General features: G+C 45.2%; 1 protein-coding gene across 1 annotated transcript in view; it reads right to left on the reverse strand.

The window, feature by feature from the left end:
- Positions 1-20,528: 20,528 nt before the first annotated feature.
- The window catches only part of FBN1 (fibrillin 1), a 156,862-nt gene continuing 154,894 nt past the window's right edge, over positions 20,529-22,496 (reverse strand). The window contains exon 65 of the mRNA XM_076347809.1: positions 20,529-21,808. Within this exon, the coding sequence (XP_076203924.1) occupies positions 21,419-21,808 (390 nt within the window). The 3' untranslated portion in view covers positions 20,529-21,418. The remainder of the gene's footprint in view (positions 21,809-22,496) is intronic.

Here is a 22,496-nt window from a genome sequence, read left to right on the forward strand (position 1 = left end):
CAAGTGTCCAAGACAAAATAACTGTGTCCTAGTTGGAAGAAGACTTCCCCTTTCCTTTGCAGCTAAGCCGATTGTGCCATGTCTAGCAAGCGTGGCAGTGGGTAGTATCCAGTGCTGCCTTGCTAACGCTCCTCAGTCCTGACCACAACCTTCCTGCTTGCACTAGTTTGCACTCTGGTCACTGCCCAATTACAGGTACCCTTCCTTAGCGTGCAGGACAGCATCAAGGAACCCCACCTGACAGGTTTTCACAGCAGCAAACACAAAACACCAGTCTCATTTTCCTACACCTCCATGTTAGAAGTTACTGCTGGCAGTGAGCCAAACTGTCAGCATTACAGGTGATTCAAGCCATGTAAATTCCGCAAGAATAATTTTTTTTGTCTGTCCTATCCTATGACAACGTATCATAGCAATGCATAGGCTGGCAGCAGTCAGAGAAAAGGAGGTCTTTTGTTAGGGGAGAAGGTATGACATTTCAGTCCTGTTCTTACCTTTCTTCTCAACTTGCATTAAGGCATTAGCAATGTGAGAAAACTGAAAAAGGAGTTGTGACAATGCCAGGAAATCATGGGTCCGGCAACAGAGAACTCATGGCCCTCCCTAGACATGAGAAGGAGACAGCTGAGTCAGAACAGACTGAGAGCTCCCACTTCATCATCTTGGTGAGGTTTTTTTGGTTTTGGGGTGGGGTTGTTTGTTGGTTTTTTAGTTTGGTGGGTTTTTTTCTTTATATTAATCATATCAATTAAACTAATAAAAGTTCTCCAGAAAGAACTAGAAACCCTCACTGCCTGGCAGACTGCTACCAAATGAAAAGCCAAACTGCTGCTCCAGGGAGGCAGCAAGGTACTGGTATTACTGTCAGAACATCATTCCTCACCCAAGTGCAGCGCTGTACATCTTGTTATCAGTTTCTAGCTGAGAGAGGCTTTAAGAGCAGCTTTAAAGAGGGCTTCATATTTCTGGAAGCATGACATATGTTGTGTCCCATCCCAGGTCACCTGCACAGAGCCCCCAGGCTGCTGTTCATAACTTTTCCAAATGCCAGCTGAGTAAGACTGACTGATAGTCAAACCAGGCAAGCTTTCACCATTGTATCTTGAGCAGGCTGGAAGTCTGCTGTGTGGGAGAAGTAGCCTCTGTTTGCATTTACTTTTTATTTGGATGACCTTCGAGATGCTTAGCATTTACGGGACAGCCTAGACTGAGCAGAAAAACACAGCTCAGGCACTTCTGAGTAGTTTGGTTCCTATAACAGGATATTCTGGATTTTTCAGTCCTGTCTGTTCCTGGGCACCTGCTTGCTAACAGGACCTGCCTATTTATTTTTACATTATTATTTTCTGCTAATAAAGTTGATTTTAAAACTATGAGAACCTATATTAATAAAAAATTGGACTCCACCTCTGTCCCCCTACTCCTGAAGTTTGCTGTTCAAACGTTCAGAACCTGTGTTGAACGCATGGCTATGTATATATTAAAGCATGCAAATGATTACTGATGCCAGGATTGCATACAAGCTAAATGAAAAATTATTACTCATTTGCAATTATTCCAAGAAATATTGAGTAGCTGCCAAAACAATAGAACAGCTGGATGAGGAGAGGGATAGGGTCTGTTTAAGCTGGCACTCAGGCTAAAGAAATTCATGCAAAGCCACAGCCATGGCTGTCTGGACGAGTCAACTTTATCCCAGTGTTGGGCTGGTGTGCAACAACATGCACTGATAAAGCAGCGTGCTAGCAACATCTGCCCAGCAAATGGGTTATTCCTCCAGCTTCCATTATATTTGAGCTGTTGGAGAACACTGAGTGCCTCTAGAGCCACAGATCAGCAAAAACAATGCAACATTGAAACCAGGGCTGTCTGGCTGTGGTAGGATTGTTAATGATGACAACATGGGTTGGTACTAACCCAGGTTAGGAATGATACTGGGGTTTATTACAAATACTGTGACTGTGCAAATAGAGTAGGTGTGGAGAAAGCTAAGGCTTAACTTACATCTTAGGATCCCTTAGGGTCTCCCTGGATAGCACCTTTTCACCTCATGTCCGTTGCTCATTGATCTCTACCTCCTGGTTTGCCAAACTTTCATTTTCCAGGTGTGCCATGAGCTAGCAGGCAATGGTAGCAGCGTTTAAAGAGATAGTTGAAAGATTCATGTGAAACTTGCTCACTTCTAATGAACAGTACAGAAATAATTTAAGCTCTGTTTAACTGGTGCAAAGGCAAAGTGCTTACAAATTGGGCATTAGAATCAAAATTAGACCTAAGAGCAAAACTCCTGGTTCAGTACTCTAACACATAATGCCAACAGCCCAGGGGAAAACCCTTTCTGTTACAACTCCATCATACGCCTATTAAGTTGCCTCTTCTACTGCTGCCTCATGATAAAGCACATTACATAGTCTCACTGGCCTGTGCATGTTCCTAAAGTCTGGTGCTGTTGCTGGCAAAGCTTTATTATATTCCTACATTACACAGAGCACTGTGCAAATGCTAAACAAAAGAAAATGACAGCCAACTGCTAACAAAGACACGTTGGGTATTCAGATTTCCCCCCTTTCTCCATAGCCAAAGTGGCAGTCAGACAAAGGCTTCTTCTGAGTCCTTGCTCATTGTGTGAAGCACAACTCAAACAATCACAAAATGGTACTAATCATGGCCTTCCATAGTTCTACAACTAATATTTTTAAAGTTATCCTGCATGCTAAATATAATTTTCAGTAGCTGAGAACTGTGAAACCAATACAGCCCTCATCAGAATGCTAAGGGTACTGGCATTCTTTAAAACTGTCTTCATAGTCAGCTTCAACAGTTTATATGCACATAGATCTTCAAGAAAAGTCAGAGGATTGCATGTTTTAATAGCTATGGAAGTATTTTATTCCCTCTGAAAAAAATAATTGGATTCATGTTTGTTAAAGCCCAATACCTAAGGTGAAAAAGCACGTTCATATATGTGGCCCAGAAGCATTTCCTTGCAAGAGATCAAGATGTCAGAAACTTATGATTGATCAAGAGTAGGTGCCCAAGGGATTTGAATGAAAACATTTGGAAGTCTTAAATCAATAGCTGTCAAGAGTCCTCTATCTATAAGTGCAGTTGTTTTTAGTAAACATCCGTTTGTTTTTAATTCACCTAAATAAAATATGTTGGAATTATTTTTTATGGGTTTCTGGGACATCAGATCACTAATTGCCAAAGAACTTTGGCACAGTTAAAAGGAGCGACAGTCAGACAGAACACTTCAAACACTAGTTAGGGCACATTCTGAATGTTTGCCAAGTGAAATGCAATTGTTCAGGGTTTGTGCACTACTTACTATTGAAAGATGACAAAATCGGTCTAAGGAGTAATTACTGAAAGAGACAGCTGTGGGGTGGGACGCACTGTTAGCCTCATATGATCTGTATACAAGAAGTGATTAATATAGAACTACATCTGAGATACAGTATAGTCATAAGACTCGGGGTCCTTCTCTCAGCGTTCCTTTTCTCCATCAAAATGAAACTTAGAATGCTTCTGTTATTTCACAGACTCAAAGTTATTCCTAAGGGCAAGAACTAGTCAGCTATGTCATAGTCTCCCCAGGGAAGCTGTGGAAACCCCTTTGGCTTGTTGCAGACAAAGAAGGGAAAAAGCACATCACAGAAAACAATCCTGCATTGGCTGATAGGTTGAGCAGATGACCTAACAGGTCTTTTACATCTATAATTTTATTCTGTGGCTTTGATGCTGAAGGCCCTGTTGATGTCCACAGTGCTGTTGCTTTCCTGGAAGCTTTAATAAAGATCTGGTTTGGAACTCAGAATAACTAACACCACTGAGCAAATGACTCTAGTATGGGGTGACAGGCAACAAGAATGCCAATGGGGACATGCCCCATCAGGCTAGTTGGGTTTGTTCCAGCCCTTAACACCAGGATTCCCTGAAACACTTGCATCAATATATAGTAACTGCAATGGATGTCAGCGTGCTGCTTACTTCAATGCAGAAGAAATACAGTGCGTAACCACTTACTGTACTGTTTACCCAAGATATTGTTTGGATTTATAAGCTCCCGTGTCTGGCCTGGCCTGAAGACTTTAGTTCATTAGGAGATACAGGAATTCATCTAGAAATCCTCTGTCAGCAACAAACATGTCAGTATTTCTTCTCTATTCTTCACCTAGCCTGTTACTATCAGAAGCCTACTTCCTCTTCGCTACAGCACATCCTTATGTTAAGTTGGTACAAGCTCACAAGAGCTACTTTGTCACATTTATTCTTCAGTTGAAAGATCAGACTTTCTACTTTACCCTGTTGCCACTGGAGTTACTTCTGGGGCAAACACAATTACAGTTATACCTCAAAGTACAGCAGGAAGATTTGCAAGCTTTTTTGTCATCCAAAACTTGGGCAAAGTGACAAGGCTTGATTCTCCATGTGAGATACACCAGCAGCCTCTGGGGCAGAACCAGTTTGTGAACAGTTTCTGTTGGTCCATAGAGCAGAGCTCCTCAGCTAGCAGTCAGATTTCCAGCAGTTTGCAAAGTCTGAAGATATTTTGCCAATACAGTAACTAAATGAAACATGGTAGAATGTAGCCTACGGCAACCCAGATCTGAATCTAGATCTGCAGAGGCGTGGTGGTACCAGAGGAAGATTCTGACTCAGCTGGAGCAACTTCTCAGATCTGAAAGAAACTTTGCGCGGTGGGAACTCACAGCAGGTCACAGCTCTGTTTCTCATGAGGTTGGCTACATCTGTTCCCTTTTATGCAAAAGAAACACTTCATTAGGGCCCTATGTAACCTTCTGTTGGGCAATACTGGGCACTCCTGGTTTCATCAAATGATGAATCCAGGATTCCATTATTGCTTCATACCTCATACAATTAAGTTTTGGGTGGGTTCTTGGACAAGAATCTTGGCTCTGAAAGATGCGTTTGATATGATAGCCTTGGACACAGCCATACAATAATTTAAACACTTCTTGCAAAGTGTATCTGTTTACTTACATTAATAAGCATAAAATTAAAGCTATATCTCTTTTGCTCCACTATTATATCTCTTGGAACTCAGGGGGACCCCACACACACAAACACGCCCCTCTATGTGGCTTAGGAAGGTATCTTAGATTCCAGACCTTTCCATCTGCTGCAGAACAGCCCTGTGGAGAAACCTCCAGAGCCGAAAGTTGACTGTAAGGGGTCCACACAGGCCAGCATCGCTGATATTTAGTGAATCAAACTGCACAGGTATGCGAGGCAGAGCAGAATCTGGCACTTAGTAACAAATAAGTTGCTATTTTTAAAAGCCATGTTGGTATCTTTTTGCATGTTTCTTATGACTTCAGCAGATTACTTGGCTCTATCACAATCCAGTTTTCTCTCTCATTTCCAGAGTAAATTTGAAGTCTGAATGCATTAGAAAGCATGAAGAAGCACTAGGCTGTTATGTAAGTACTGAAGGTAGCTGCGATTTTCAAAAATACAGTGGGAGACTGACTGCTGAAATCAGTGGCATTCAGACTGGAATTTAACAACAAAACTATTTTTAGAGTGAATGAATAGAGAGAAATATTTTGAGTCTTAGGCCCTCGGATGTCATCTCTCTCCTTCCTTCAGTCCAGACTGGCATGGGGATGTTGGGCTAAGATTCTGGTAGTTACCCTTAATCCAGTGGTAGACTAAATCCAGCACAAGTGTAAGTGGACACCGGGACTAAGACTTGCTTCTGCCACAAGTCAGGATTAGTTTCTTTCACTCATTATCCCACAACTATGAAATAATCTTTTCCAGTGACCTATACTGGGTCCTGTAAAACTTTTAAGCATGGAGTTGAAGGTACAGACAGGACATTTGGTCAGCACAAATCCACTCTCAGACTTACCATGCCTAAACCTAAAATAGTCATTAGTAAAACAAGTAATTGAACATAGCGTCAACTGAAAGCCTGTTTAACCAACCAGTCTGTCACTACAGAGGATGTTCAGAGAAAGTTCTTGTTGAAGAAATAGTTCTGTTCATTCCCATTCTTACCTTAACGTAACATTGCTGCTATATTTTGTCCTCCAGAAAGCACTAGAGACTGTGGCATTGCAGCTTTTTCTTTCCGCTAAGTGCCTCACACAGATGACACACCCTAGCAGCACTGAGCCTGAGCTTGGGAACATCAGCCTGTTCCAAAAACCAGAGTTCCCACATAACTACATAATTCGCTGCTATCAAGTTACTGGGCTAGCCACAAATTCACTAATGTAATACTCACTGAGGATCAGGAGGTTGTAGCATGAGTGTTTAATTTCCAGGGGAGGGTGATTTGTCCTTTAGTATCACAAACACTTTAATTATCAACACACAAATAAGTACTAAATCCCCATCTGGCAGCCATGCACAGTACAAAAAGAAAAGGGAATCTGCAACCTTTACCTTGCAGTGACGTACCTAGACATTAAGGCCCTCTGAAATCTGTCAGTGAAGTTCGTACCACTGGTGCTTCCCTAGCTGCGGGGAACAGGCCAAGGACAGGAGAGCAGCTGGGGCTCGGCACTGCAGAGCCTTGCTTGCCGCAGTGTGACTGAGGAATATGATTCTCAGGGTGGATATCACTCTCTCTCACTTGGTGTTTTCAGCCCATAAACCAAACAGCAGCAGTGATCGAGAGCAATTCCTTTCCCCCCACATGCCTCACTGATAAAATGAAGCTTTTCCTGAGAAATAATTTCAGTCTTGGAAAACCAGATTAGTCTTTTTCTAAGCTAGAAGGGTCTTTTGAATTGCTCCTTGAACTTAGGCTTCACACCACTCGTCGCTTATTTCTCGTAGCCTTTTAGCAACCAAACTGGTTCATAACCTGGAAAGAGAGACTTTGCTCCAGCTATAACAACAGCTTAGACTAGAAGAAAACAGGACCTACTTACATCTTCTTCAGTAGCTCAAAATCCTCAACACACTGATCATGTTTTCTTCACCAGACCAGCTCAACAATACTACAAATCCTCAGAAAGCAGGGGAATGAGAACAGGCTGTAATGCTTGGCTGCAGAGGTTTACACCAGCCAGTCTCCTGCTAACTACCTTTAATTGCCAGCGACCTCCAGCCCAGGAGAGCCACATGAACATTTGCAGCTGTTAACAGCCATTTCTTGCTTACGCAATTTCCCAAGGTTATATAAAGATTTTTTTGTACCAAGCAAGAAAGATTTGCACTACAAAATTTTAAAAACAAACCTTAGGTATCACGCTGAATATACCAGACAAATGACTGCAAAATAAAAGACAGTCTGAATTCATTGATTGGAAACTTGCAGGGAGAGTTCATTGAAAGTCTGCCCACCCTCTGCTAGGGCTGCTAATCCTCTCTGTAACAATCTGCTTTCTGAAAGAGGTTTCTAAATGTTAAACCATAAAATCTGAGCTAGGAAGTTATTTTACAGTAGATCACCCTTCTCTGGATATTGCAATACCAGCAATCTTTCTTAGTATTTGATTTGCATAGTTACCAGTGAAGAATTTAGTCCTAGCACTGTTACATCTCCAGCTAGCTGTTGTATTCACTACATTATTTTATCTTATTCATCTGAAAATGGTTATCATACTTCCATCTAGAATGACTTTATTCAGTCTACAACTACAACTCATCTTAGTGGCATCTGTAAAAAAATGAATTAATTTTGGAAGAGGTAATTTTTTAACACCACTGGACTGCCACTCTGGGGGACAAAGAGAATTTTATTGCTCGAGATGAGTAAATAAACACATTCAGCTTCCCAAATCAGGCAGAGACGATAGGACCACAAGGGTTGTATGTACTTCCTATGGACTTCATAGAACATGATTCTTTCTATTTAACCCCCCACTCTCTCCCACCTCTAGACTTCAGAGCTACCAGCAAGCTCTATTTCATACAGCTGCTCAAAATAAACTGTTTAGTTATTTGAGCTCCTCAAGCTCCAGGTGCCATAAGCAGAGCTCACCCTTTCCCACCCATGTATGTGGCATCCGTAGATGTTAACTGTTTTCTGTCTTAATATCCTGAAGATCAGGTGGGACTAACAAGTCAAATCAGGTCCCAGAGCAGACTGCAGACAGAGGGTCTCTTCCTGCCAGCTCTGCAAAGGAGAAGCAGCAAGTGCCTTTTGTTTGGTGCTTATACTAGACTATGCAGCACTGAGAGTTAATAGATCGGTTTATATTTCTATCCTTCCTGAAAAGAAATTTGGCTTTATGCCACCTGCTTCTTCTGACCTGAAGGGACCAGGTACTATGGAAAAGGATGAAGGAGTTCACGTGCTAGGCTAGGTGGCATACTTTTGGGCACCATTTCATTCCCTAGAGCAATGATTCTGATGCCATGTAATATCAGGAAGCAACCTGTGAAATGACTGTGCAAAGCAGAAAGAAACCCTGTGCATTCAAAAGAGCAAAAGGGGAAGTAAAAATAATGGATTGATTTTCAGAGTCCAACCTGATATGTATTTGGCTCTAAGTAAAATCCTCTGTGGTATCACAGCACAAGGTGGTTGAAGGACTCTTTTTTTTTTTTTCTTTTTCTTTTTAAAGACACATTTACAGCACTTTAGGTTTAAAAAAAAAGTAAGAAACACTTTCCTAATAAGCTTCTATAATGAGAGGGAGGAGTGGAAAGGAACCCGTTGCACAGCATTGATTGAAATTGTGTCAAGTGCTGTACAGTTGAACTTTTTCACGGTGACTATATGCCATGAGCTAACTTTAATACTCACAGTTGCTTTCACTGTATGTGTACCTAAACGTCTTCTAGTAAAAGTGCAAAGCCAATGGTCAGCTTCAGCCAAACTGAACCAAGCGGTGAATGTCTAACAGCTGCTGAGCTCATATATGCCTTTCAGGAAAGCAGGCAGGGAAGGGGAGGCTGGATTAGATGCCACCCAAATGAAAGGATGCAGCGTGAGCTTCACCTGGATGAGACTGCAGCAAGTGGGAAGGAGCTGCTACCGATGCTCTGTCCCCGTGTGGGGACTAAACCTGACTGAACCTTGGCTCTTCCTAGACATCAAAAAAAAAAAAAAAATCCACGTACAAGCCATGCCTATAGGGTGCCAGACTGCTCTTATTTCAGATTTGAACTCCCACCCCAATATCAGTGTTGAAAGAGCTCCATATATCAGAAATCCCACAGTGTAGTTTAGATATGAGCTCACCTGTGATCAGTGGGAGGGCGACTCTAAAGTAGCTGTCAAAGAAAAAAAGCCGCCTGAATCCAAAAATGGAGAAAACCTTTTGGTTAGCTTAGCAAATGGTAAGGTATGGGAGAGTTGGCAAAACAGGAAGAAACCGGTGAAATAGCTGTTAAATAACAGCAATTAACTTCCTTAGCTCTGTTTTCTGGAATAAGGTGCTGATCTTACTTGTTCATTCACTCAGGTAGATGGGAAAATGTCACCAGGGGTCATATGTGCTGGGGTGATGGGAAAGTGTATGAGCGGGAAGCAATTAAATGGTTGTAAAAGAGTTGGACAGAATATGACATAACGTGCCAGGTCCAGCTAATGAACCTGCCTGAATTTATAGGTGGATAAAACATGTGAAGTTATGGGTCAGTCGAGTTTTCAAGTGACAGGTCAGATCTGTGGAGTGGCAAGCACAGCATCATTATTGAAATAAGTGTTGGCAAGTATTATGAGTCTGCCCTTATGTTTAATAACATTTAATTTTATAAGCAGTTCTGGGTGATATCAAATAGCTGTTCAGTCAATTAAATGCACACAGAGAAGTGACTATGGAGGCTGGATTACTGGCACAGGGTCAAGGCGCTCCTGGGCGGGGGGGACATCTCTCCATCCATAGAAATTTTTATTTGTTTGTTACTTATGCTCTGGCCCTCTGAGAGCTCAGGGCAAAACTCCACTGACATATAAAGTTCCGCTTCTGTGCCAAAGTATCCCCGTCAGCCACTTCAGCGGCGCGACACCTATCTCACACCCAGGCCTGTCGGTGCTGCCAAAGTGATATTCTCAGCACATCTGTCTGAGCAGGACCCAGACTCAGCTGAGGGAGCAGCAGGGCCCTTTGCTCTCTGCGTTCCTTTCCCCCGCTGGAGCCGTGGATGGCTGTGCTGAGCATGGGTGAGATCCCAGGGGCACTTTGAGGATTCGGGGTAAAATCTTGTTCCAGTGAAATCAATGGGAGTTTTGCCATTGACTTTGGTGGGGCCGGACTTCATTCATAAAGCGTTGGCTGTTATAATAGATTTACCAGCCCCGCAGGCAGCCCATGCAGGAGCGTAATAGATCTAGCACTCTTGCTTCTAGAAATGAATCCCCTGGCTCAGACCGAGGTCTGCAGAGAGCAGCTTCCCTGGGCCAAGCCCTTTATTCGCGAAACCTACCACCCGGTACTCCACTGCAAGCCTGGGGCCGAGTGGGGCCGACTGCACCACGGGAGGACAGGCTCGTGCTGGCATGCCGTCCAGTTCTGGGAAAAGCCAAAAGCCCCGTGGAGGTGTGGCCCGGGTGGTTCTGCATCGCAGCGAGCTGGTCCCTCGAGCAATAGCAGCAAGGGCGGACTTTCCCGTCTTGCACCATGGCCAAGCTGGCCCTCAGCAGTGTCGGCACGGAAACGGCACAAGCCACCGTCTGAGCCAGCGTCTGTGCAAGCAAAGGGATGAAGTCTGGCCCGTTACAGGGCAGGCGAAACGCTGCAGCGGCCAGCACTGACCCTGTGCTACAGCTGCAGAGGGGGCTGTGGTCTGAGCGCCGCCTGCCATGTGTACTGCCCTGGCGGGATGTTCACTTCATTTAAAGAAAAAAAGAAGGAGAGAGAGGGAATCCTGCTCCATTGTCCTACTGAAAGTGGAAAAGGGTTGAACTAATTCAAACCAAACTCAGAACAGAAACTCCTCCCAGGCAGAGACATTTTTCTGTCAAGTTTCAGCCCTGGGAGAATTTTCACAGCTGAGCAATAAACTCTTGAAACAGAGGTTAAGGGCCTCACTAGCTCCAGGCTCCTAATACAAGGAGCAGCACAGCGCGACGGGCACTCTTTAATCTGTAGGAATGTGTCAGGCTGACGGGAAGCTGGAGGTACTGGGGAAGGAGGGGGTTAATCACCACAGTTGCCCAACAAACATTTCCTAATATTGTCACTTTTTACCCACAAGTTACAATTTCTCTGTTACTATAGAGGCAAGATGTTGATACTGGATTCATTTTCTGGGTTTTATTCCTTTTTGTCATTTTTCCCATGAACTAATAAGCCACAGTGGATTTGAAAGTATGAGCAAATGTGAACACTATACAAAGCACTTTTATGTTCTATTGACATTTTCTTCCCACCCTAATAATTTAGAGCTGTTAACATAAAAAAAAAAATTAAGATGATCATACTTCCCATCACTTTCATTTCCCAAGTTTATGAAGGAAGAATCATGAGTAATTTCCCATAGTTATTGTTTGCAGCACAACACATGGTCTCAATTACTGGGATAAGAAACATAGAGAGGGTATTGGTGAGGATAAATGATTTATCTGTGCATTTCTTTCAAAATTCATTTTCCATGCCATAGTTTATATTACTCTGATCAACCATCATCTTTCTTATTTCACTTTATAAACATAATCCAACTATTCTGAGCAGGACCCTGGGTCACGAGAGATCAGTTTGCTGACATATTTTCGGAGCAGAGAAGCACACACAGAGTGTCCTTCCACCAAACCTACCTACCGCTAAAGGTGTCTACCCCAGCAGGGCAGATCTGGACTAGTCTAGCCTAATAGGACGCAAAATAACTGTTGGCTTTCACTTCTGTTCTCATTTCCAAGGAAGGAAAGAGGGGCAACAACTAGCGTCAGGGTCCACGCCCACATAGAACATAATTCTGTGCATTAACATGCATTTTCTTTCTGGCAGGTGGAGGTACTTCACTTGCCTTTACACTACCGTTGCCTTGAACGTGCTGTTTCTGCCTTAACGTAGTGACAGGCCGCAGGCCCGTAGCTGATCTCTCTGCATGTGAGCTCTGTCTCTGGAGCAGATGTACAAAAGCCTCGTGGTACATCGCTCCTTCTGCACAAGTAGCAGACAAGTACCATCGACGCGTGACTGTGCTGAACCAGCGTGTGCTATAACGCGGCAGCTTTAGCATAGGTCACAGCAGCTCGGACGCGGCAGAGTAACTGGTTATTATTGCAGGACAGGAAAAATGTCTTTACTGAAAGAGTGGTTAAACATTGGAAGAGGCTGCCCAGGGAAGTGGTGGAGTCCCCATCCCTGGAGGTATTTAAAAGACGAGTAGATGAGGCACTTAGGGACATGGTTTAGGGCATGGTGGTGTTGGGTCGACGGTTGGACTCGATGATCTTAGAGGTCTTTTCCAACCTCAGTGATTCTATGATTCTATGATTCTATGACTTGGTTGTTGCAGTAGATTTGAAGAGCATGCTGCTGCCTGGCTGGGACGGGCTGGTGGCACTGCTGAGACTCGCAGCAGATGGAGTTTGGTTACTTGCAGGCTTTGCAGGGATGGGGGTTCAGCTGCCATCAAAGCCAGCATTTATTTCTCTTTCGCCCTGCCTTCCCATCTGGTGCTCAAAGCACAACGTTCAGCTGCTTCTCTCATAGGACTGCTCCTGGTTAGAGATCATGCGGGACATGAGGTATTTAATGCTTAGGGGGCTTGTGGAGAGGTCCCACTGCATAAATCCTTTACCAATTCTCTATTTTTGAAATTAATTCTAGCCTGGTCTGTGGGGAACTCAAGACTGTGCTGTTTGTTAGCACAAATGAGCCCAACACAAATAATCGGTCTTTTTCACCAGAGGGTTGTGCAACTCCTGCCAGACTTGGCCTTCAACCTGGGCCTGGCGGTCACGTTGGGACCCACAATTTCCTCCCATGGTTTTATCTGTGCTGTCACCGTGGAGCAGAAAACACTCTCGTTCCCAGCATATTTTGGGATATAGGAGTGCGTAGTAGGCATACGTATGGGTGGCAACATGATCTTTAATACATTCAGTCTCCTAAAAGACATAATCAGATTACGGGGCAAATACATAATAGGCAAGTTCACACAGAACTGGCTTAGTTGGAGTGACCTGAAATACAGGTCTGCTTCCTGGTGCGCAGCATCTTGTCTTTGCTCCAAGAACACGTGTGGCGGGTATTTTTCAGCCTTTTTTCCTCCCTTTCCTTTCATTGCTGGGTGCTGCTTTCAGTCTTAATCCACGCGACACAGACATGATACATGATTTAAAAATAAAGACCAGGTCTCCTTGGGACCTCCGCCCATCCCTCACCCAAGCTTTGCCATGCCGTACAGCAGCTCTCATGGCCCGAGTCTCCCCTTGGGATTCTCCTGCTCTGACCTCATGGTGTATCACGCCACAGTTGTTGTACCCCAAGAGCAGAAACCGTTGCTGGTCTAACATGTGGCAGCATCTCGCCCCTGTGGTGCTTTGATGTACGAGCTCTACTAACAGATAGAGGATCTCAGAGCTTTACATCCTTTGCTGCGGCTACTTCTCCCCAGTGCTGCGAGGACATTGAGATCTTGAAAAAGTACCAGGACATCTTTTACAGGAGCGGATTTGAAAACTGGAGGCAAAAACCTGATAGCGAAAAGCTTTCAGTGAAGGGGATTTATGCCTTTGGCAAGTACAATTTAAATATGTGGAATGGGAAATCTGTTAAATTCTTTCTTGCTTGGTTAGCTTTTTTTTTGAATTCAGTAAATGAGAAATTGTCTTTAAGGACTTGTTAATCTACACTCAATACTTGCTAAGGTCACATAACGATCTGGTCCTGACGGGCCTTGGGGTTTTTTCTGTTTGGTTCATTTGGCAACTTCTTACCAGCCGAAGTCCTGTGGACAGCTTTACAGTCCTGCTTAAAGCGCTGGTTGGCTCAGGAGCGTCAGCCGATGGGGAAGGCTTTGCATTAAGGCTGGTAGCCTTGTGGAGCTGGCTACCGCGAGGGCAGATGGCTGTTGATTCACGTCAAAAAGTCTTTTGAGCAGCCGCCCTGCAGAGCCAGCGCTGCCGAGTCGCTCATTCCCTTTCTCCTCTCTCCCAGTTTCCTGTTGTTTCAGCTTTGCACTGACGTGAATACAGACTGACAGTGCGGTTCCCTTCATATTCCTCGTCTGCTCTGCGCTGGCACCTTCCTCCTCTCTTCCTGCCCGTCCCTCCTATCACGTGTTTCTCAAAGCAGCAGCAACTTGTGCTATCACCTTCTTCTCTGGACTCAGCACTTATATTCCCAGTTCAGCTGTTCATATTTTGCCTGAAAGTTGAAGCCAGCTCCTGCTCAAATATTTTCCGTCTACAGTTTATGTTTGGCGCAAAAAGAATCTCATGATCAAGGGGTTTAATGATGATATATATTTTTTTATTTAAAAAGACAAGTTTATGTCTGGAGATCCCTTTAAAGTGCCTGAATGAATCTAAAGAAATATGCATGAGAAGTGTTTTCAGCTCTTTTCCATCTTGAAGGTATCTGTGCCGTGGCAGAGCTGGCAGCACTGGCAAGCCGAGACCCGAAACCCTGCTGGGCACCTCTAGGCTGGAGAACTGGCACCACATTGCTCTGAACCTCAGCAATTCAGGGAGAAAGCCCATGTCCCCACTGCGTGCTTGGATGTGAGCCACGTTTAAATACAATATGGGCATGAGGACCATGGGCCTTGTTCCCCTGCGTAGATTCCTTAGCTGAATTTACCCCTCAAAATGCAAACATGCAGTATGGGCTGGATCTTTGTTGCATAAGCCAAACCTAAGTCAGTGCACTCCAGGCTTGGAAATTGCACATGCAACTTCGAATTAAGAGTTTGGGGAAGGCTTAATTACTTGGAGGATTTACTGGGGCAGCACAAGCCGTGTCAGACTGACGGCTGGACATGCGCAGCGTCACCTGCGGTGGGGGGAACACACCCCGCTGCGGGTGCAGCATCACAGGCGTGTGCTCAGTGCGGTGCAGGGCTTTGGGCTCCCACCCTGTGAACCAGTTTCTGCGTGGTTTGTTCTTGGGACTCACCTCTTTGCTCTGGTTGTTTTGTTTTTACGGTCAAAATTCAAAATCAAAGTGAAACTCAGCCAAAGTGCCAAGATTTCCTGGTTACAGGTTGAAACCAAGCAAAGAGTCCACAGTTTGTATGGTTTAAACCTAAAATCATAAATCATTTCTTATTCACCTAAATTTGTTCCAAATTTACTCAAAACTTGGCCCAGATTTGCCTGAAACTTGGCCCAGGATTGCTTGAAACTGAGCCCAGCTTCAGAGAGAGGTTCATGAACCTCGACAAACCTGGCCTGAGCCTTGAGTTTGTAATGAAACCCAAAACCAAGGGAGTTTCACCTGGTTTGGGTTTGGTTATAGACATTTCTCACGGCTCTAGTATTTATTATGATTACAGTAACAACACATTTATACAGAGCTGCAAGCATACACACAACACTGCAAAGTGAAAAAGTCCAGACAGCTTTCCTACCTGTCCGAGCTTACTGGCTGAATAATGCACTGCACTACAGCTACAGTCAAACTTGGTCCCACACGGGCTGCTTAAGAAAAAAATAAGTTCTCCTGGGTTGTCACATACAAAAAAAAAACCCCCAAAACCAAAATCACCCTGAAGCACCTCACATCGGAATGACAGGAGTAAAGAATCAACCTCCAAAGAAAACTAAGCGGTAGCCCTGTTTTCCTGGCTGGTTCATCCAGCAGCCCGAGACGAGCCGGGGAAGCTGGCTGAGCCCAGGTCCTGTTCACCGGCAGTGTCACTTGATTATCTCCACGCGGCCTGCTGAGCTGGGTACTTACCCAAAATCTTTTTTTTGGCAGAAAACTACTGGGCACTGTCGCTCTGTTATTTTTTTTTTAAACTGGTGCTGCTGCATCTGCCGTGGCAGCATCCTGTGTGGGGTACCTACGGGGACGGCCACCCCAAGGGATGCGTGCTGGAGCACGGGGCCATGCCCCCGGCTTTCTGAAGAGTGTGGGGAGCGGCTGGGGCTCTGCCAGGGACACGTTTTAATGCAAAGGGGCTTCGTGCCTGCCGAGGCTGCCACGGCTGATGAGCCCATGTGGCTCTTTGTCCTCCTCTCCAGTACTTTGGGGCTGCTCCTGGCAGAACGGCCATTGCCTATGGGCTCTCCCAAACCAAAACATCTGGTTCTCTGTTCCTACCCTATAAAACAAGGATGACAAACACATCCCGACCTCACAAGGGTGTAGGGAGGCTCAACATGCGTGTCTGCGAGGCGCTGACATCCAACAGCCCTGGGAGCCATAGAGAAGCTCATAAACAAACAAACCCGCAGATGTGAGAGCCGAGCCGGGGCGAGGGCTGGGCCTGTGCTGCCACTGTGGGCGAGGGAAGGGTCCAGCCCAAGAGAAGGAAGGAGAAAAAGCCCTTCCCGGGTACTTAGCAAAGGTTTAGCACAGTGTGACTTTAGCCTGGAAGCACTGAGATATAGTTATCTGTATAGACTCTTCAGAAGAAAACACATACGTTTCTACATACACATACGAGCGTGTGTCTAAGCAGGTTGAGGACTCGGCTGTACGCTAACAAGCAGCCACGGCACATGCTGGACTGGCCGGCACCAACACGGGGCTGCAGCCCAGCTTTACCAGCATGCTCCCGCTGGACGGGCAGCCCCGGCCTCCACGGCCGCTTCCCGCCATCGCTGTGCTGCGCCAGGGCGTGGTGGAAATAGAAAGGAGAGCCTGAAATACAAACCCAAATGCTTCAGCAACCTCTCTGGCCTCAAGGTTCCTCTGCTGAACTCAATGGGAAGCTCATAACTGAGGAGTTGGCTTGGGCGTGATATTCCTCAAAAGCATTTGTTATGAGGGTGTGAAGTATTTGGCAAGGTTTAAGGACAGCAGAAGTAGATCGTTGGAATTTGTCAGAGCTGAAGTAATTGGCATCTTCAAGGTTTTTGCTGCACAGGAGGATCGTCTCCTCTTCGGGCGAACCAAAGCCCACAGCCCATTCCAGAGGGACCAGGCGTTGGCCTCAAAGTCTCTCCGGGGGCACCAAGGACCTTGGCGAAGCGCGCACTGAATGCGGCAGCACCACGGAATCCTGCCGCTAACCACCTCCACCTTCCCGGCACCAGCAGCGCCTCTGCCTGCTCTGAAAGCAGCGGTGGTGTGTCCCCCTCTGGGGGGACGGCTACTGGCCGCTGCAGCACCTGCATGGGGACTGCAAGTGACAGCCCAGGAGGAGCACAAGCCACCAGGACTGGTGCAGGACCAGCACCCGGGTGTGAAGCAGAAGCCACGTGCGTTGGGACGTTTTAGGCCACTGAACGACTGCAGCATTCTCCCCCCTCCCCTTTTCTTTCCATCTTGCTACTACTGCAACCTCTGCAATCATTTGCATTTTCATTAGTATAAACGATGGCATATTTTGCCCCAAGTTACAGCTGTCCGCTCACCCCGTCTTAAGTTTTCGCAGCATCCAGAACCAGCGTGATCCCGCAGGTTAATGTGACGCCCTGGACCCGCACTGCCGATGCGCAGTTGGCACACAGAGCCCCTCCGCGCAGACGTGTAACCGCAGGACCTCGCACAGGGGCTGCAGGGGTTTCTGCAGGCATCCGACACACTCAAGCCACAAGCAACGACTAGAAGCTGTGGGATTTTCTGAACACAAGAGTTTTAGCCGAGCGTTATTCTGCCAAGATTGTGATAGTATGAGGGCTTACTCTGGGCGAATACTCTGGCAGGACACTGCCAACCTGGATTTACTGGATTAACCTGCTGTACATCATATCTTGGCCTTAGCTGCTGGACACTCCTGCGAGCACGAAGCCAACCAAAGCAGAAAAGCTTAAAGACTTGCTCCTGGGAGAGGGTGAAGTAGGCAAGATCGTGGGCCCAGACGTCCCAGCTTTGGGAAGCTGCTGTGTCCCACAAGCTCCTGTCCTACCTGGCGCAGGGCAGCTGGGGGGCAGAGAGGGGTACGCAGCTCCTGCAGCTCCCCAGGCAGCCCTGGCCTCGTCAGCTGCTGAACCCTGGCTTCCCCTCTGTAACTCAAAATACAGGATTTTCTTGTCACAGCAGTGAAGTTGAAAGAAGAGAAGCCGTCTCCTTCTCGTCTGGTGCCTACTCGGAAAGGAGCAGCACTGCAGCGCAACGTAAGCCGTTAACCTTGCTCATTTTGGCAGAAGCCATCAGATCCGCAGGAGTACTGCGAGGCTTTAATGGTTCAAGTACAGCATCAGTTTAAAGGGGGAATCCCAAAAACTCCTTCACAGCAGATGTCAATTTTTCAAAGCGGTGAGAAGGCTTTTGCAACGCCCGCGCCACCACCCCCAGCCTGGCCTAGAGCAGCGGGTTTGATGCAGGCTGCCTCGTACCACACTTACCTGTCGTGGTGCTGCCGGCAGAGACCGGCGGTGCCCAAACTCGGTCCCAGGAAGGCGTAGGCAGCTGTTGGGCGACAGCCATGGCGTCTCGCTCCCCAAACAGCTCAGGCCTGTCTGTGCTGAGAAGTCTTGACCAGATTAGCTCTTCCAAAGCACAAAGCTGAACTTGAATCACAGCGTCGAATATTTATCTTAGAGAAAACCTGAGTGTGACCCTTTGGGACCTGCCGTAAGAAAGCAAACACTTCGGGTCCTTTGAAAGTCAGCTTAAAAGGGAGACTGTGGAAACAGTCATGTTCTGCCAAAATACACGTCAGCTGTCAAGTTTACAAGACACTGTTGCAACACACAACAAGAGAATGATTCGATATGTACAGTAACAAGCCATCTTTGTTAAACTCTGTTAACCAAAAATTGTATTTATTATCCATGCATACATCTATGCCGAGTCATGCACAATCGCAATGGAGGGTAGCCACCGTGTTATTTCAAATAATTAAAGATTTCACCCTTTCCCTTGAATTTGAAAAATATCCTTTAATTGCAGAAGGATACACATTCAGAAAGACCTCTACTTCAGTCTGTCTAGCGCTTAGAGTCATTCTGGGAGCCCACCGGCAAATCGAATACAGGAAATTACTTTAAATCACACCGTAGGTTACAAACCACTTTTTAACTGCAGGTCTCACGCAATGTTATTATGCAACTTTTGCGCTTCACTGAGACTCCAAGGAAACTGCAGAAATGCAAACTAATGTAAATAATTGTACACATACAGCAACTAAAACTGACAGGCAAAAATGACATACCAGTTAAAGGGCACTGCTGCAAAGGGACAGATTAATAATTGCACAAGAAAATGGATTTTTAGGTGCAGATCAGTACAGCAAGACCGGGCTTTCCGTTTTTAAATCACTAAAAGAGATGCTGTCAAGATTTCTTGTTTCTGCAGCATAACAAAGGCGATTTGCAGAACTGTGCAGGCAACGCTGGGGCTGCTGGAAAACAATCAAGGAACCTCTGGCATGATAAGGTGTTATACAGCAGCTTAAACGCTAAACCAACTCTACCGGACAGAGCCCTGACAGCTCCTTCTGAAATCATTCCTCTCAGTTCCTCTCAGTGTTTAAGGGCTGGAGAGAAAATACTCAAACCGTACGCTTAACTCTAAACCATACGACCTTGCACACTGCCACTGGCGTTAAAAATCCCTCCCGACCTGCTGAAATAGGAGTGCCATTTACAACTGTAAAGCTCTGATTGTATTTCGCCATAGTTACGCAACATGTGGAAAAAATACACGGTTCAACATTTTGGCACACTAATAAATAAAATCCAGACATGGTCTATTAAAAATATCAAAGTAACCCTGTGCACAAACTCCTTTTTATATAGTTATATTCGTTATGCAGAAGGAATCGGAGAGAGATGAAATGTAGTTACAGAAAATAATACAATTTGGGGTGAATTATTACAGTACATTTCCCTTCCAAAGCCATTATAGCTCAATATATGTTCCCTCTATCAACTGCAGGGCTGCCCGATCAGCAGCTTCAGCGACACCGCTTGCTTCCTTTTTTTCTTCCAGTTTTTATAGCATCACACCTCAGTACAACGTTCTGCTGCTGCTGAAAGATACACCACGGCACTTGCGTATACAGGAACAGCTGCATCATCGAGTAATTCATTTGATATTAAAAGCCAGCTACGACTCGTGATGGCTTTTGGTATTGGGTTATCCCTTTGTTATCCGTCTTAGATTATTTGACAATAGCTGTTGAAGTGGGGGTAAAAGAATGGAGTATCTTAAGTCAAGGCAGTTTTAGCAAACAAGACTTTTCAAAAGGAATTAAATGTGTTTTCTGTGTCATGATTTAACGTCCACTTCTGCACGGTTTGGCTATCAAAGTTACTCATTGACAGGATTATTCAGGTCAAGTCATTGGAAATGTTCTAGCTTGCTTTCTGGAGCCGCTCAATAAATGTGACAGAGGTCCGCTGCTGTTTAGATTTGTGAAGGTTTCCGTATTTCTTCCGTTCTTCCTTCGCCTGGAGAATGAACAAATGGCAGCGGCACACCTTCGAGAAGCAATCACCTGTGCACACAGATACAGAACCAACCCTACCGACAACGCCTGGAACGTAAGAATGCAGTTTATCACACTTCTAGCAAGAACACAAGGCCACAGAATAAACTAAAAAAAAACTGTTTTATTGTGACATTTATGACATTGAGCCCTTGTTGATATGAACGACTATGGGTACTCCTGACACGTTACATAATGTCATGGTGTAGGATGGCACTGATTGTCATCTGACTTTTGAGAATGTTTAACGGTCCCTACTGACCTCAGTGCATTTTGGCAAGTCACAGAAACTTTATCATCAGGTTTGTGTATACAGTTAACAAGTAGTTGGTCTTATAAGCACCATTACAAACCCTCACATTAAGGGTATTATTAATCTAGTTTACAAATGCTTCATTGATAAAAATAGCATGATTACAGTATACACACACTTAATTTACATGTAATGTATTATAGGCATAACTGAGATAAACTACTGAGCTAACTTTGGTTGATTGAAGTATTTAGACTGAATAATGGCAATTTTGGCTTCTAAGTTGTGTAAATATTACAGTGCATTTATAAATCTAGGTTGAAAATTTACTAGCACCAAACGGATATCATAAATGGCTGACCTAGTAAGTTGTAGTTGGAGAAGCGAAGTTTAAGAATTACAAAAATAGAGCTGTCCATCAGTTGAAAGCACATTCTTGTACCTTTGCTGAAATGATGACGTGTCTCAGCATCAGTGGCCAACTTCCAATGATAAAAGTCCCAGTTTTCAAGATTCAACATATCAAGGTAGCTCAGCTACACTCAAAAGCCTGAGAAAGTGGTTGTTTTGAGCTAGGGTATTCATCCTGTACCTTGTTTATGTAGTAATAATATAATAGTGCTCGTTCATACAAATGTACTCATGTAAGATTGTACCTATGATATGGAGAATCTGATTGGGAGGAATATTCAGTCCTACCTATCTATCTTTGGTTTAATTATTTGGTCTTTGGTTGATGAATTAATGAAGCAATATCTGAATTTTCATTTTCAGGTTATCTCCCAGCTCACCACTGAGGTAGTCTTTGTCATGTTTCTCTTCAAGCTGGTTAAGTTCCTTCTTTTTATAGAGTGGAATACTACTGATTTGTAATGAATAGTTTCCAGGCACTGGCTTCTTCTTTGTGAAATGAAGGTAACTTATCCCGTCCTTCTTATTGATTCTAAAGAAACCGTCTTCATTTCCGGAGTCAATTAAATATCGGTTATGGTTTGTTAGTGTTGTGAGGGCAGGAAGCAGTTCCAGGATGCGATCTTTGTTACTGAGATCCGAGATGTTGATGGAGAAGACTGCTGCTTTCTCAATATCCCAGCTGGCGAGACTGATTGGCGGCTCCAGCTCTGGCTGATCCTGCACAAGAACAAACGATGTTAGCTGGCTTTGTCAGAGCGCGCTTCACGTGCGCCTACGTGTATGTATTTCTTACCCAGCTCATTCGTTGTTAATGAAACAATTTTTAAAAGGAGGTTCTGCGATATCATCTGTCAAATCCACTATTATGGCCCTAGGACTTGTCAGGATAAAGTACGGTCTTTGTCACTGTCCCCGCGTGGGTAACGGGAGCCTGAGACAGGCACTGAAAGTTTCTGCGTATGGGTCCCGCTGCCTGGCGAACAAAGCCTCTCCCTGCTTGGAGTCTGCGACCAGTCTCCTAACAAAGAGACCAGCAAAGGCATACTCCTCTGTCAGGGGCACCACAAGCTGACATGAACAACGGTGTGCAGAGGGGAGCAGGGTCTGTGGGGGAGGCACACCACGTAGGTGGGAGTTTTCTGCTTTGCAAGATTCGCTTTGTTTAGGTGTGGAGCCGGGGCGGCCCGTGGGTGCAGCGGGGTGCTGGAAAAGCAGCATTGCCCCTCGCCTCCGAGTGATGGTAACTGGGCTCCCCGAGACCCCTGTGCATGAGTCACGCCGCAGCGGCAGAATGATAACATTTCAGACAGCACATCAGCTGTAACATTTTCATTTGGAAAGCAAGGGAAGCTCTACGTCACCTCTGAGACAAATCCAGCACTAATCACAGAGAGTACCGAAACAC

This window comes from Aptenodytes patagonicus, chromosome 10 (assembly GCF_965638725.1).
Source record: "Aptenodytes patagonicus chromosome 10, bAptPat1.pri.cur, whole genome shotgun sequence".
Taxonomy (NCBI): Eukaryota; Metazoa; Chordata; class Aves; order Sphenisciformes; family Spheniscidae; genus Aptenodytes; species Aptenodytes patagonicus.